Here is a 16049-nt window from a genome sequence, read left to right as displayed (position 1 = left end):
TTTCGTGTAACTTTCCTTTCATTGTAAATTATTCCACATCTTTGGATCTTCTGTTGCTGAAAGGGCAGTGGACAACCTGCTCACAGGGAGATGCTACAGCCCTCACTTAGCACAGTTTAGAATGGAACTGAACAGAGCAGGAACTATCTTATGTTCATTCTCCTGCTCCATGGCTCTGAACACTCGCTCTAAAGATCAGTGCAACTGCACCCACTCCCTCCCCCTCTGCAGATCCTGGTATGTACAAAATGCGCTTAATTATCCAAAAAACTTTTTTTTCCCCAGTTGTTAGTCAACTAAGACAGACATTATGGCAAGGCCTTAGCTTACCTGATATGGCCAATAAATATGTGCCATTAGTTGGGCTATGGCTTTAAATATCCTTTTGTTTTCTGAAACAAAAAGGGCACAACTAGAAATCAAGCCAGAAGCCCAGTGCTTCTGTAAACCCCAAGGTACACAAAAAAAACTTTAATAGAATAGATCTTATATTCCTCATTTCACTTTAATTTCCATCTTTATTTTTATCTTGCGTATTCCATCTCCATCTCATGGCTGTATCCATTCAATCACCTGTTCTGCTCTGGTTGCTCCTGTATTCAATTGTTTTTCATTGCCCTTCAGCTCCCTCCTGGCTCATGTTCCTCAGCTCACCAACACACCCAAGTACATTGCTGCCATTAATGTGAGATTACAGTAATTACTGCTGCTAGTACAACTTTGCCTAAAATTTAACAGGAGTCAGGGGATTACATAATAACAAACTAGCTTTTCTTACATTGATGCATTAGTGAGACTAAGAGCAGGATCACCCGCACCTGTATAGCTGTGACACTGGCCTGGAATTTGTTCCAAAAACAAGAGCCGAAGAGCACTTACCGTTATTTAAGGGCAAATGGAAGAGCAACTTCCGGCAAGCGCATATGCGCAGTCAAATGCGCAAATCTGCTCTACCAGATGCCCTGCCCATCTGTAAGCTGTGCAGGAAGGGCAGCTTGTCAGTAAAATGAATGGACAAGCACGAAGTTGCTCTCCTGCTCAGCTGGAAACGAAGAAATCTGCACAGATAAAAGTACGTTCAGTTTTTTAGATCTAAGCTAACTTTTAACGGTGTGGTAAATCTTAGTAACTGCCAAGCAACCTCTCTGGCACTGAAAACTTACTTTTAAAAATGTGCAGTCCAATTTTAATTGTTGTTGGACATTTTAAAAAAATCTTAATTTTTATTTTTTATTTACTTTTTCTCTTTTATCTCTGTCTTTTAATTCAATATTTCTTACCCTCTCTTTCGCTTTCTTGAACTGATTTTACATTGAATTAACTGTTGTAGCTTTCACTTTCTGGTTCTGTGTCTGTGTGGCTTGTTAAGGATGCTTCAATCTGATTGGTTGAGGGGACAGGGATCCTTTCCCCTGCTCACACAGCTCATAGATGCCCGGGAGCATACTCGGCACTTTTTGCAGCTCACCATTAGAAGTTGTTCCCGCACTAAAGCCAGTGGATCATTTGTGGGCAAGTTTAAATCTAATGAACGGCAGGCATCATTCATTCGCCGCTCAGAGCAAATTGCGGGCATTCATGATGAGTTTGTCTAAAATCCATTCGATCTCACACTTTCGAGTTGCAATACACTGCACCATCTGGTGTCTGCTTCTTAAAGTGCAGTTGAATCTTTCTACTCATTTCTTCTGTAATGTAATTGATACATTGTTTGAAAGAAACAATGCTTTACCTAAAATATGGATGTCTATTTTACAAACTTCATGGCAATCTGGTCTAACACAGAGTCTTCCTAGCCATATGAAGATCATCTGCATATTTTCATTTAAAAAGCCTTTGGTTTACGCTGGCCTGGTTGCCAGTATGGAAGATATGTTGGCAATCGACAAAAAGATCTCCATTTAGTTTCAGCAGATATGCAAAAAAATTCACTTAAGTGTTTGTTATTTATGAATACAGGACCAGGTTGACAGCAAACTCAGTAGAGCAAAAGAGACACTTAACAGTTCCACCTTCACCTCAGGCTCGGTTGATCTAATGCTATTCAAATAACGAGTTTGTGAAGCGTTCCTTACCTGGAAATGCTGCTGGTAGTTCCAAACTCACTGAGTCATCTCCATAGATCATACGGTTGCTACATGGAGTAGCATCATTCTGATTAACTCTATGTCAATAATATTCAAGTGTAATTTGAATAGTTCGGTACCACCTGTATTCTAACATGAACACAGAGACTTGTTTTGCATTGATATACCTTGTTTTAATAAGGTTTGCAAGATTCTTTGAGAAATCAATTACCTTTGTCATATCACAACTTTTACAAGTTTCTGCCTTTTCAGTGATGCTACGAGGATCTCTTTGTTGGCAAAGAATTTTCAATACAGAGTCAAAAATACTGTGGTAACGTTTACTGGTAGAAATAACTGAAGTTATTTACCTACAAAAAGCAAAAGGCGTGTGTGTGTGTGTAAAAGCTCTTATCTAAAAACATAATCTAGAAGTCATGTAAACCTTTAAATAAGCTAATAAAAAATTACAAAGGCTAACATAAAACAGATGTGCAATTTTTTTGTAAAACCTAGAAAATAAGATTCATAAGTTGTATTAAAATCATTGAAAGTTTTTTTTGTTGTTTTGGAGAATTATTAAGACTTTTCATGTGAAGCAGATCCAAGGCAGCAAGCAGCAGAGCATGTTGAGTCCGCTAATCAATGAAGGGTTTAAAAGCGACCGTGACATTCAGTGCATAGCTTCTCTCCTAGTCATCTTCCACATTATCCTCCACACAGCTGTCTCTCATCTTCCCAGATCCCTTTGAGTACTTCCCACATTCCCGAGTGCCAAATTCATTACGTTGTACTGATTCTGCTCAATTCTTGTCTAATGGCTGAAAAACAATAAAAGCTGATATTAATGGGAAAGCTAACACACCAGTTTACTGTCCCCTACAGCTATAGCCAAGGAAATAGTAGTCGACATTATTATTCAATATACTTCAGCAGCTGAAACCAATATTCAAGCCTCTAAGGTCACAAAGAAGTGACCAGTACATTTTTGTTTGAAATAGGTTCTGCAATACTAAGATTGAATATTGAAAAAGTTGGAAAAAACCTTTAATTTTATGTAGTTTGCACTTAAATATACTTAACATACCTGTCATGTGAACTTGACAAAATAGCTATTGTCATGGCAAAGATGTATTGCTTTGAAATTTGGACAACAGCAGGAGGTCCAGTTCTCCATTGTTCCATTAAGGAGCAGCAGTGAACCACTGGAGCTGGCATTAGGGGTACCAAAATATAAATACTGTACAAAGTTTTTTTAAAAGAATGTATTAAGATCCCCGTTGAGGACCAGTCAAGAATTTAACATTCAGAACAAGAATTTCAGCTATGTTTTGTAAATGATGGGAATTCTGATCAATTTTGATGGAGTCAGGAGCACAAATTCGCAAGCTGCAAGGGCTATTTGATACATCGTAAAGAAATAGATCATGAAATGGGACCTATTTCCTCGTGCTTGATGGCACCTTATTGTTTATCAGTCAACAACAAATATAATGCTTACCATCAATAATCTCTTCTTTCACCTTGTGCAACTCCTTTACAACTTCCTCCAGTATTTCCTGTGAGTTTAAATTATAAAAATGCAAGTTGATTTATACAAAGTGCTGAAAAGGTTCCTTTCTCTACATTTTAACAGGACAGTACAAAATAAGATTTGTTATTATTCTGAAGATTAAAAAGGGAAATTATACTATGGGAAACGTTTATTGTTTTATAGCCTCCTCAGCAATAAGTACCCAGGGTACATACCTGTTTCAATCGATCAAAATCTAAGGCATCTGTGGCCACATCGTTACTGGTGCTGCCCCCTGGTTTCAGTCTACAGGGTAGGGAACAAATAAAGCACAGAAATTATGTCTGGGTTCCAGTGCTAGTTGCATTTAAGTTACTGCAAGACTGCGTAGCGTCAAGAGGCACTGGATTAGCATTCTCATGGGGAAGGCAAGAGTTTTATTAACCAGTCCTCCTTGAAGTTAATATTTGCATTTCAATGGCATGGCTTGATGTCCTGTGGCATTGTGTAGGCTTCTGCAGCTAACCCGAGACTGTAGGGATCATCCTTGCACAAAATCTTTCCATCTATCCTGCAAAAAGAGTGAATGGAGATCCATTCAACCACCCCTCCCCAAAAGACATTCAACACTGCTTAAGGGGAAAGAGTAGAATGCTATTATTAAGTGCTATTTGGTAAAGGTTTCTTTCCTATTCATCTGTTCAATTTGTATGTTTAAGTTTGAATATATTTTATATATTCCATTAGTAAGGGAGAGTGAGATGGTGGGGGGGGGGGGGGAGGTTGGAGAAAGAGGGTGGAGAAAAATGTCTGAATGTGAAAAATATTCCAAGGAGATTGAAAGTCGTTGGTTTGTATCAGTGCAGCAATGTCGTTTGCTTTTATCCTACAAATAGTGCTGGCAAACATTGTTAGTTTCAACTATTTGAAATTTGTATTAACTTTTTAAGTGGGTACTAGGTTAAAGTCAGACAATTGTCATGCGATCCTTTGAGTATCCTGGGTTTCATAGGAGTCAACAGTTGATGAATGATGAGTCCTGAGGCCACTTTCAGGATGAAGCTGACAGTTTACTTTCTCTCCATATTTCCCTTATAAATTCTTATGTTCACATTTATAATGGAAGCTGCCTATGTGCACTGTCACAATGTGATTATACTCTCCCCCAGTGGAGGGTCTACAGTGGCACTGCTGGTAGGAGGGTATAATTACAGTGTGACAAAGTTTACATAGGCAGTTTCCATTATAAATTTCAACATCGGAATTTATAATGGAAATATAAAAATAAAGACAGACTGCTTTCATTTAAAACAGGGACTGAATTATGTCTGTGCACCCTGGTCCAATTACATCACAACCCCCCACCCCTCTAATTCAGTTTCACCTGGACTATACTTGCTTGTTACTCCCTGTGTGCAATGCCACGGGTGATCAACTAGTATAAAATAAATTACAATCGGGAGTCTTTCTGTACATCTACAGACAGGCAACTATTCCATAACATTTTAAAACAATAAAAAAGTTAATATTTTCTCTAACTCTGTCACTTTATAACCACTAGGAAGCAGACTCCACTTTCCCTGCAATATTATCTACCTCTGGGTAAATGCCTCACCTCTGCTTAGCAGTTTCCCAGATGATCTGATTGAAACTGGAACTCTGTGTGTGTGTGTGTGTGTGTGTGTGTGTGTGTGTGTAGTAATGAGAGAGGTTATGTTCTCCGGTTGCAAAAGCACATCAGTGTAATAATATCACTGGGTCACTTCAACGTCAAACACAAGTAACAATCTTTACATAGCGGCGAGCACAAACTCTCCTGCTGGCCGCATCAACAGTGAATAATACACAGCTGCCCGTTGGCAACTTGTACAGCAGGATTTACAGTACTAACAAGAATGTTAAATGATTTTCAGTTGGAACAACACATCACATAGGGTGGAGCTGGGAGCTGCAGAGTACCTGGGAAAGCTAATGAATTCATATTAATGGAGCCACCTCTGCTGTAGATATATTGATGCCTTCTGGAAATTATTTAGATGCTATTTGGAACAAGGGGCTTACAGGAGTGATGAAAGGAGCAACTTTGGTTCTAAAGTTCCTTACATGTGTTAAAACTTCATGAATACTCAGCTTGGTTTGATGGAGCAACACCTGGTGTTACTGCTTAATATGCTTATCAACTGGTTCTTAAGCTTGAGCAAATTATTAAAATGAAACTGAACTGTTTTAATTGTGAGGGGGATATTTCTTTATTGCACAGATTCTTTTGAATGTAGGACTAGGTTCTCATATGGGGGCGACACTGACATTTGAAATATGAACTAAAGGAATTTGTCAATCAGGAGAGAGATGTCACATATGGTTTATAGACCAGCTGAGTAAAGGGCTAAGTGATCTAGGTGGCTGGATTATTTCAATTTTGATTCCCTATAGATGCATATACGCTGCTGCTATTTTCAATATGGGTTGGAGTTTTTAAATAAGTGTTTATTCTTTCATTTCTTATAGTCCTTTTAGTATCACTTCATTACTAAACAGGTCTTTGAATCCATATGAACCAGGACATAATCTTCAGGTTGGATGAGCACATGAAATAGCACGTTGACAAACATTTGCATTGTCAGGGAAGAGCAAGTTGAAGCAAGCTGTTAAATAATGCAGTAGGTGCCAGTATATAGTTCTGGATATCCAGCCTGCAGTTGGCAAGGAGATGTGCATCCATGAATGGATAAGCTGAAAAAGGAGTGAAACTGTTGCTTTCATTTATACCTAGAGGATGAAAGATGGGACTGCACAACATTCTTAGCTTCAGGACTCTTCGTCATTAATGTATTTCTAAAACAATGGAATGGAATTAGAAAAAGAATGAATTCAATATTCTTTTAACATCAAAATGCAAGAAATATCATGTTCTTGAACTTAAAAACCAGTGACTATAAATGAATTTAAAGACCAGCAACTATAATCAACCAAAATGAGAAGCATCTACCCTGCTGCATGCCTTAGATTTTCAGACAGTGTGGGCACCATAATTACTCAACCACTGAAATGCATCTGTACAGGAAACCACTTCAGTTCGCAGTGAACACACGGATTGTCTGGTCGTTGCACTGCAGCTAATATTAGGGGACAGAAAAAAAGAGACAAGGAACTTAAAGTACTTGGTTGTGACTGTAATAAGTAAAAATACAGTAACTCTTCCACACTTCTTCTTGAAACTTGGGTCTGGTAAAATTTGAATTCTCAAAATATTTGTTAACCCTTTCATCAGCACAAACCTTTAGAGGTTTCTTTATTTAAGAACAAATTTAATCCAAATGCATTTTTCTCATTAATTCCTTGCAACCACCATTCTGTCAACAGCAGGTTTCTATTAAGAGCATTTTCTTTTACAGTTGAGCTGTCTCTGTAGAACTGAAGATGATTCTGCACCTTTTTGTCCATAACTCAGCAGTAAGATATCCAATAAAGTCTGTTATGGATTTTACAAGTCCACTCAGTCTACACGCAGATATTTCTGTAGTTACACAGTTGGAATCAATCAATACCTATACCATTTACGGACAGTGCAGAGGCCCTTTGTCTGCTGACTCCACTTACTGTGGGCAAGAATGAAGGTTTGGGAATCCAATGAATGCACCACACATTGATGCATGTATCGGACATTAAAGTGTAGTGCATGGTAAACTATGGAACAATTGCTGGGGATGGCAGTGTGACCTTGTTACCTGCATCAGTGATATGAAGTTCATTGTTGTATACTGCACATGTGGTGTTGGTACAGTGCCATCTTCACCACACAGATAACCAACTGTAGCTCTGCGTTGCCAGCAGCACAGATGGAAATGACGCAGCATGCTGCCTCTGGCGGCCCCCCCAACCACCTTGAGGTCGGTTTTAATGGTGTCTTTGGAGGCAAATCTGACCCTGACTCCTGGTGAAAATATAAACTTGCTGCTGGAGCCCAGCACTGTAATTTGTCACTCACTGGCCTCCACATACCTTCTGCAGCTGTTGGAGAAGGCATTCAGAAACAAAGTTGTGAACTGCAGTGTTAAACTGTGAATCCACCCATCGATAAAGATAGGGTAGACTCCACAGCACCGGGAGCCTCAGGTTTCAAGAAGTAGTTTTGCAATATAAATAGTCCTTAGGACTAGAGAATAGTTACTACTGTCTACCCAGTTGTTGACTAGTAGTGGCAAAGGTGGAACAAGAGCAATTGTTTTTTTCAGCATGGAAAATCCTACTTGCTCTTAATTGAAAATGATAACACCACCCAAAGAGCCTTCTTCACTTTTTTGAAGTGTGGTTAAACTCATTATGGTGTTTAATATTTTCAGTTTGGCTCAGCATTAGGCGTTTGCAAGATAGGTGCAGAGAGTATACTCTGTGCAGACTGACCCTGATGTGCATGATCACATGTGTATCGAAGACTTGTACCCCATTTCTACAGGAAATGTACACCAATTATTGTTACTTTTGTTATGGTACCTGTCTAAAATACTGGACAAATAAAGAAAGAAAAACGAACTTACATTTATATATTGCCTTTCACGACCGTATGATGTCCCAAAGTGCACTACAGTACTTTTGAAGTGTAGTCACCGTGTAATGTAGGGAAACACGACAACCAATTTGCACACAATGTCCCAGAAACAGCAATGAGATAATGACCAGATAATCTGTTTTAGTGATGTTGGTTGAGGGATAAATATTGGCTACAACACTGGGAGAACGCCCCTGCTCCTCTTTGAATAGTACCATGGGATCTTTTACATCCACCTGAGAGGGCAAAGGGGCCTTGGTTTAACGACTCAACTGAAAGGCGGCACATCCGACAGTGCAGCGCTCCTTCAGTACTGCACTGAAGTGTCAGCCTAGATTATGTGCTCAAGTCTGAGGAGTGGGACTTGGGCCTATAACCTCTAACTCAGAGGCGAGAGTGCTACCACTGAGCCAAGGCTGACACCAAATATTACTAGGATCACTAAGCTTGCCCTGCTCTCAAATGTCAGATTGTGAGCACATAACGTACCCACGTAATACTACAAAGCAAGCATACAATGCCAGATATAAGTGAATCTCATGTACCACTGCATGGGTCAGCTGCAAAACAGAATTTAATCTGCATTACCTTTAACCTGCCCAAGCTCAGATGAGGATACTATTTCAAATCAGAATGATGTCTGTCTTTGTTTCCCAAAAGGTCAAAGGTCAGTGTTCTCACCCACTGTGCCAACACATCTCCTCCCAAAATAACTTTTGATAGAATGCAGACAGCTTGCCAAGTGCAATTAACATCATTCCATAAATGTTAGGTAGGGCGCCTCTGTATTTTTCCAAAATGGATACATATAGATTATAACTCAGTCCTAACTGTGTATGCATTATACAACACTTTTTATTACTAAACCATTAAAAAATAACCTGGTTTCAAAATCTCAAAATTACTTCTATCCCTTAACTGCTCACCTTGAGACAGTTCCTGACTTTTCGACAGAGTTGGCCCTTTCCCATGGCTTTTTACCAGCATCTGTTGAGAAACATTTACCTGAATTTAACAAATTTGTAGGACAGTCTGGATTGATATTTTCAAGTGAAAGATGCCTATGGCACAACCCCCTCACTTCAAAGAATCTGCTCATTTACTGTAAATTTCTCAATAAAGAAAAGTTACTGGACATTTGTGTATTTTGCTTTGAAGAATACATCACACTTTTGGCTTGTTGATCACGTTGTGTTGAACTACTATACCAAATGTTTTTTCAGCAGCTAAAGGTTCACACCGTATTTTTCTTTACATTAGGGAGCTGCTTTCCTGGTTCGGACCACATGGTAACAATGGGACAGCTGTCTTTCAGGCTATCCTGCACACAAGTGCTGATCCAGTCCAAACGTGGGATTTGCATCGTAACAGATACAAATTCTGTGATCTCTATTTGCAGAAATATCAGAGCAATGTCTGCAAGAGTTCCAATGCCAGTTTCATACATACTCAGCATTTCTACTGGGTAGATAAAAGACCGGGTCATGTTGGTGTTCAACCCCTAGTTATGTAGAATTGCTCCATCATATTTACGTCAGTGTGGCCTCAAAACCCTGCTTCATCCCAAAAGAAGTGTGGACATGCGTCAGTATTTACAGTAGAAAAAGAGGATAGCATGCCGGAAATCCCAAGAAAACTAATATTGAATCGGGAACAGGGACTCGATAAAATTAACATATGTAAAGCAACAGTAATGAAGAAAATAATAGCACCAAAGAGTAACAAATCCCCAGGGCCAGATGGTTTCCATCCCAGGGTTATAAAGGAAGTAGGTGAGCACATTGAAAGATTATAGTTAGGGCATCTGCAAAGTTCTCTAGATTCAGGAACTGTCCCTCTAGATTGGAAAACTGCACATGTCACTCCGCTTTTTAAGGAGAGGGGGAAACCGGGGAATTATAGACCAGTTAGCCTAACATCTGTTGTGGGGAAATTGCTGGAGTCTATAATTAAGGATAGGGTGACTGAACACCTCGAGAATTTTCAGATAATCAGGGAGAGCCAGCATGGATTTGTGAAAGGTAGGTCGTGCCTGACAAACCTGATCGAATTTTTTGAAGAGTGACTAAAGTAGTGGACAGGGGAATGTCAATGGACGTTATTTATATGGACTTCCCGAAGGCATTTGATAAGGTCCCACATAAGAGACTGTTAGTTAAGTTAGAAGCCCATGGAATCGAGGGAAAAGTACGGACTTGGTTAGGAAATTGGCTGAGCGAAAGGTGACAAGAGAGTAGGGATAATGGGTAAGTATTCACATTGGCAGGATGTGACTAGTGGAGTCCCGCAGGGATCTGTCTTGGGGCCTCAATTATTCACAATATTTATTAACGACTTAGATGAAGGCATAGAAAGTCTCATATCTAAGTTTGCCGGTGACGCAAAGGTTGGTGGCATTGTAAGCAGTGTAGAGGGAAACATAAAATTACAAAGGGATATTGATAGGTTAGGTGAATGGACAAAACTGTGGCAAATGGAATTCAATGTAGAGAAATGTGAGGTCATCCACTTTGGATCAAAAAAGGATAGAACAGGGTACTTCCCAAATGGTAAAAAGTTAAAAACAGTGGATGTCCAAAGGGACTTAGGGGTTCAGGTACATAGATCATTGAAGTGTCATGAACAGGTGCAGAAAATAATCAATAAGGCCAATGGAATGCTGGCCTTTATATCTAGAGGACTGGAGTACAAGGGGGCAGAAGTTATGCTGCAGCTATACAAAACCCTGGTTAGACCACACCTGGAGTACTGTGAGCAGTTCTGGGCACCGCACCTTCAGAAGGACATTGTTGGCCAGAGGCTGCAGAAACTACTGAGTTTATTCCGAACTGCTGACACACAGGCAAAAGCAACTTTTGAACTGAAGTAACCTGAGTTCAGTCGCTGGCCTGAGCTGGCTGGAACCGGTTTGAATTAGCTAGGTTTTGTGAAAGACAAAGGAGATGTGATAAGACACAAGTCCTTATTTAGAAAAGGAGTAATGAGGTAATGCTACCTAAGTCCTTGGGACAGAGCCAATGAGGAGAAGTCACAGACTAGGCGAGCAAACCTAAACCAAAGGGAGAGAGAGACAGCACAGCTTGAAGAGATAAGATTCAGAATAAGAATGAAGAATCTGGGGCGTGGAGCCAGAGCGAAGACTCCAGAGACCAACCATCGCGGAAGTGGAAGAACCTACGTCAGAGACATAGAGACGATGTTGAGAGAGAGAAAACGGAATGCCTGGCCAGCGTCAGCTCTCCTTTTCAGGTATTATCCTTTATATTCTGTGACCACTCAGGGAGTGTCAGAGAAACCTAGTGGGTGTGCATTTAGATCCTAGTTTGGGCATAAAACTGTATAACCTGGTGCAAACTGCATGTCTATATCTCACCAGACGTATAAGCTATATGTATATGATCTAACAACGTGAATAAAGCGAATTGAGAGTTAAGAGAGAATAGACTCTTCCCCTCTATGTACTAAGCCAATAACCGTAACCGGTGACCTCCGGTCAACAACATATTGGCCTTGGAGAGAGTGCAGCGTAGATTTACTAGAATGATACCCGGACTTCAAGGATTAAGTTACAAGGAGAGATTACACAAATTGGGGTTGTATTCTCTAGAGTTTAGAAGGTTAAGGGGTGATCTGATCGAAGTTTAAAAGATATTAAGGGGAACGGATAGGGTGGATAGAAAGAAACTATTTCCACTTGGGGATTCTAGGAGAAGGGGGCACAGTCGAAAAATTAGAGCCAGACTTTCAGGAGTGACATTAGAAAAAATTTCTACACACAAAGGGTGGTACAAGTTTGGAACTCTCTTCCGCAAACGGCAATTGATACTAGCTCAATTGCTAAATTTAAATGTGAGATAGATAGCTTTTTGGCAACCAAAGGTATTAAGGGATATGGGCCAAAGGCAGGTATATGGAGCTAGATCACAGATCAGCCATGATCTTATCAAATGGCGGAGCAGGCACGAGGGGCTAAATGGCCTACTCCTGTTCCTAGGTTCCTATCTGAACAGGGCTTTTTTGTCCTCTGTACAAATATACCAAGCTGCACTTTCCAACCGGCATAATTTTAGCATTTATTTCTCAACACCACTTAATATGTTTCATGATCAAATATCAAAATATTCAACATTTTAAAAATAAATTATAACATCAAATGTCTCATCCCTTTTCACGTAATTTTCTCCCTTTCTCTTGTTAGGGTTTTGATTCTCACTGGGGCACGGTTCCAAAACCACAACCCACAAGATCTTGCTCAAGTGGCCATTTTACACGTGCCGGCCTAGACGGTATGTTGGCAGGTTATTCAGCCGTAGAAGGTATCACAGCCAAACTCAGTCCTGTTCTCACTGATGCCCACACATATACACATTCCAGCAGGGATCACTGGATAGGTGATCAAGAGTGGGAAATCCTGGCTGATTTTTCTCCTTTCTGGGAAACTGAGGTGAACTGTCGCATTCTAACTGTTGCCACATGGTGCATTTACTCACTGGCCATCAGGGGAGCTTCATTCCTTTTACCTTTAAGGAGTTAGATCACAGATCAGCCATTATCTTATCAAATGGCGGAGCGGGCTTGAGGGGCTAAATGGCCTACTCCTGTTCCTATGTTCTTTCATAAATAAATACTAAAACTTGCCCTCTTTATGGCAGACATACATTATTAGAATGATGATTAAGATCAGATCATGGATCTCAAGATTCTGAGACCCCACAGTTATACCATGGTAATAATACATTCATAACACCTCCTGTTATATTTACATTGTCAGTTAAGTTATTGCTCAATTTTAAATGTTAACTTTTTTTATTAGCTTCCCCTCCCTCCCAAAAAGTGTAATTATTGGTTAGGTGATTAAGACATAAATGCAAGTTTTTATAGGTCATAGAGAACTTCTTTCTTCTCACAAAAAGGAATGGGAACATGAATGAATAGGCCAAGGTCATCTTGTCTATGGCAAGATACATTTTAATTCTTTTCTTGCAAGGAGACTACAGAAGAGATCCATTAGAAATTCTGTCAAACAACAGGTTGAAATGTCTGAGGGCTCCCATGAACTTTCAAAAACCTCACTAAACATTGGGGTGCACAGATGCTGAAGAACCTGATACCAGCAGAAGTACATTAAAACAATTACAGACTTCATTGGGAGCGGTAAATATTGTTTAAAAAATAAATAGACGGCTATGGGAGAGTTAGAAGCAAGCAGAGTTTTGACATGACCAGCTAAGGTTAAATTGGGTATATATTGATAAAACATTAGAAGGGATACTGATGGGGACAGAAGGAGGTACAATGGTGGTAGTCCATATATGGAAAATAATTAGGCCTTAAAAGTCACACACACGAGAATTACCTCTTAACTCAAAGATAGGGGACACAAAATAATGTTCTCTGGTATATGGCCAGTGTTTGGGAAAGGAGGGGAGTTCACCATGAAAATTGAGGATGCAAATGACAATATAGTGTGAAAATAACAATACTGCCCTCATAAATACTTTCAGAACAAAAAGGACTGGTACAGGAGAGACAGGCTGCTCCTGAACCAAATAGAAACAAAGAGACTTGCAAAGGCAGCAATGAAGAATCACAAACTAGACAGATGGGGTGGGTAGGGGAAGAGCATGGAAAAAAACAAACCTCAGATGAGACAGATAGCAGGGTAGAAGGTAGCCAACAGGTAGGTATGAATAACGATACCCAGAGTGACTTAGAACATAAGAACATAAGAAATTGGAGCAGGAGTAGGCCAATCGGCCCCTTGAGCCTGCTCCGCCATTTAATAAGATCATGGCTGATCTGATCCCAACCACAAATCTAAAGAACACAAGAAGTAGGAGCAGGACCCGGCCACACAGCCCCTGGGCCCTCTCCGCCACCCACATGGCATTGACCGATCCGAACTCAGCTTCATGTCCAATTTCCTGCCCGCTCCCCATAACCCCTAATTCCCTTTACTTCTAGAAAACTGTCTATTTCTGTTTTAAATTTATCTAATGATGTAGCTTCCACAGCTTCCTGGGGCAGCAAATTCCACAGACCTACCACCCTCTGAGTGAAGAAGTTTCTCCTCATCTCAGTTTTGAAAGAGCAGCCCCTTATTCTAAGATTATGCCCCCTAGTTCTAGTTTCACCCATCTTTGGGAACATCCTCACCGCATCCACCCAATCAAGCCCCTTCACAATCTTATATGTTTCAATAAGATCGCCTCTCATTCTTCTGAACTCCAATGAGTAGAGTCCCAATCTACTCAACCTCTCCTCATATGTCCGCCCCCTCATCCCCGGGATTAACCGAGTGAACCTTCTTTGTACTGCCTCGAGAGCAAGTATGTCTTTTCTTAAGTATGGAGACCAAAACTGTATGCAGTATTCCAGGTGTGGTCTCACCAATACCCTATATAACTGCAGCAATACCTCCCTGTTTTTATATTCTATCCCCCTAGCAATAAAAGCCAACATTCCGTTGGCTTTCTTGATCACCTGCTGCACCTGCATACCAACTTTTTGATTTTCTTGCACTAGGACCCCCAGATCCCTTTGTACTGCAGTACTTTCCAGTCTCTCGCCATTAAGAAAATAACTTGCTCTCTGATTTTTCCTGCCAAAGTGCATAACCTCACATTTTCCAATATTATATTGCATCTGCCAAATCTCCGCCCACTCACCCAGCCTGTCTATATCCCCCTGCAGGTTTTTTATGTCCTCCTCACTCTCTACTTTCCCTCCCATCTTTGTATCATCTGCAAATTTTGATTTGCAGATGAACCAGTTCCAGCAACAGGCAGACACTGGGGAAACATGAAAGTAGTTAAGATGCATTGATATGAATGCTAGAAGTATTAGAAATCAGATGACGGAACTGGAGGCTGTGGTAGCATGAGGGAACTACAATGTAGCGGCAATGATAGAAACATGGCTGAGTCCAAAAGCTGGGAACAAATTTAACGTTCAAGGATATAGAATGTTCAGAAAAGAGTGGAAAGAAAAGAATGTAGCTCTATATATTAGGGAGACCTGGGAGGTAAATCAAGTTGATTCTGTGGGAGAAGGCAAGCTATAAAATGAACTACTGTTTAGGCACCTCAAATATGAAAACATCCAAGCTAACACTGGAGGTATGCTACATAAGAAGCACAATTTGGTCTATGAAGAGATAGGAAGAATATACAAGAACAGGAAAGTTATTTTAATGGGAGACCTTAATAATCCAAAATTAAACTGGGAAAACGCAAGTGGTTTAGAGTCAGAGTTGGTAAACGTGATGCATGACTGGTTCATGACTGTGTCAAGGAGGCGACGAGAGGCAGTGCTCAACTTGACCTGCTATTTGTTAATGACTCAGACAATGTACGGGAAATGTAGGTTGCAGCACTCCTAGGGAGCACTGTCCACAAAATGATCAATTCAATATGGTCTGAGTGTCAGATATATCCAAGATCAGGAATCAGGTATATAACTTTAAAAAGGGTAAATTTAAAGGGAACAGATTGCCAGCACTGGTGGTGAAACAAGAAACCTTAATTAGGGATGGGCAATAAATGCCGGCCTTGCCAGCGACGCCCACATCCCGTGAACGAATAAAAAAAAATAAACCAGAAAGGTTCTCATCAACAAATAGGAGTCAGGGTTAATAGAAATGCACCAAGGTAATACTGTGGATGGGTCTTCTGCCTGAAACAGTTACTACATACCTAATGCAAATGATTGGGTAGGCTGCTCAACAACACTTCAGTAGAGATCAATTGAAACACCTTTAAAAGTTTTAATTCTGAGCATGCAGGATAAATATATTCCTAAAACCAAGTTCATATTACACACACATGACCATAAATGGATTAACAATTTAAAAGTGAAGTAAAGAGGAAGAATGACTTCTAAAAATCCTGCAAGGTGGAAGGGGAAGGGACTCATTGGGGTG

The 16049-nt window shown here is 40.2% G+C and overlaps 1 protein-coding gene across 7 annotated transcripts in view; it reads right to left on the bottom strand.

The window, feature by feature from the left end:
• Positions 1-2235: 2235 nt before the first annotated feature.
• LOC137326565 (ena/VASP-like protein) overlaps positions 2236-16049 on the bottom strand; it is a 239954-nt gene continuing 226140 nt past the window's right edge. For 6 of the 7 annotated variants that reach the window (XM_067991788.1, XM_067991786.1, XM_067991792.1 and 3 more), the window contains 5 exons: positions 9055-9115; positions 6349-6414; positions 3816-3885; positions 3568-3625; positions 2236-2887 (listed from right to left, as the gene is read on the bottom strand). In XM_067991788.1, the coding sequence (XP_067847889.1) occupies positions 2850-2887; positions 3568-3625; positions 3816-3885; positions 6349-6414; positions 9055-9115 (293 nt within the window). In that variant the 3' untranslated portion in view covers positions 2236-2849. The remainder of the gene's footprint in view (positions 2888-3567; positions 3626-3815; positions 3886-6348; positions 6415-9054; positions 9116-16049) is intronic. The other variant, XM_067991790.1, reaches the window with a different exon arrangement.

Source organism: Heptranchias perlo, chromosome 10 (assembly GCF_035084215.1).
Source record: "Heptranchias perlo isolate sHepPer1 chromosome 10, sHepPer1.hap1, whole genome shotgun sequence".
Lineage (NCBI taxonomy): Eukaryota > Metazoa > Chordata > Chondrichthyes > Hexanchiformes > Hexanchidae > Heptranchias > Heptranchias perlo.
This window is presented reverse-complemented; position numbering and strand designations above follow the sequence as displayed.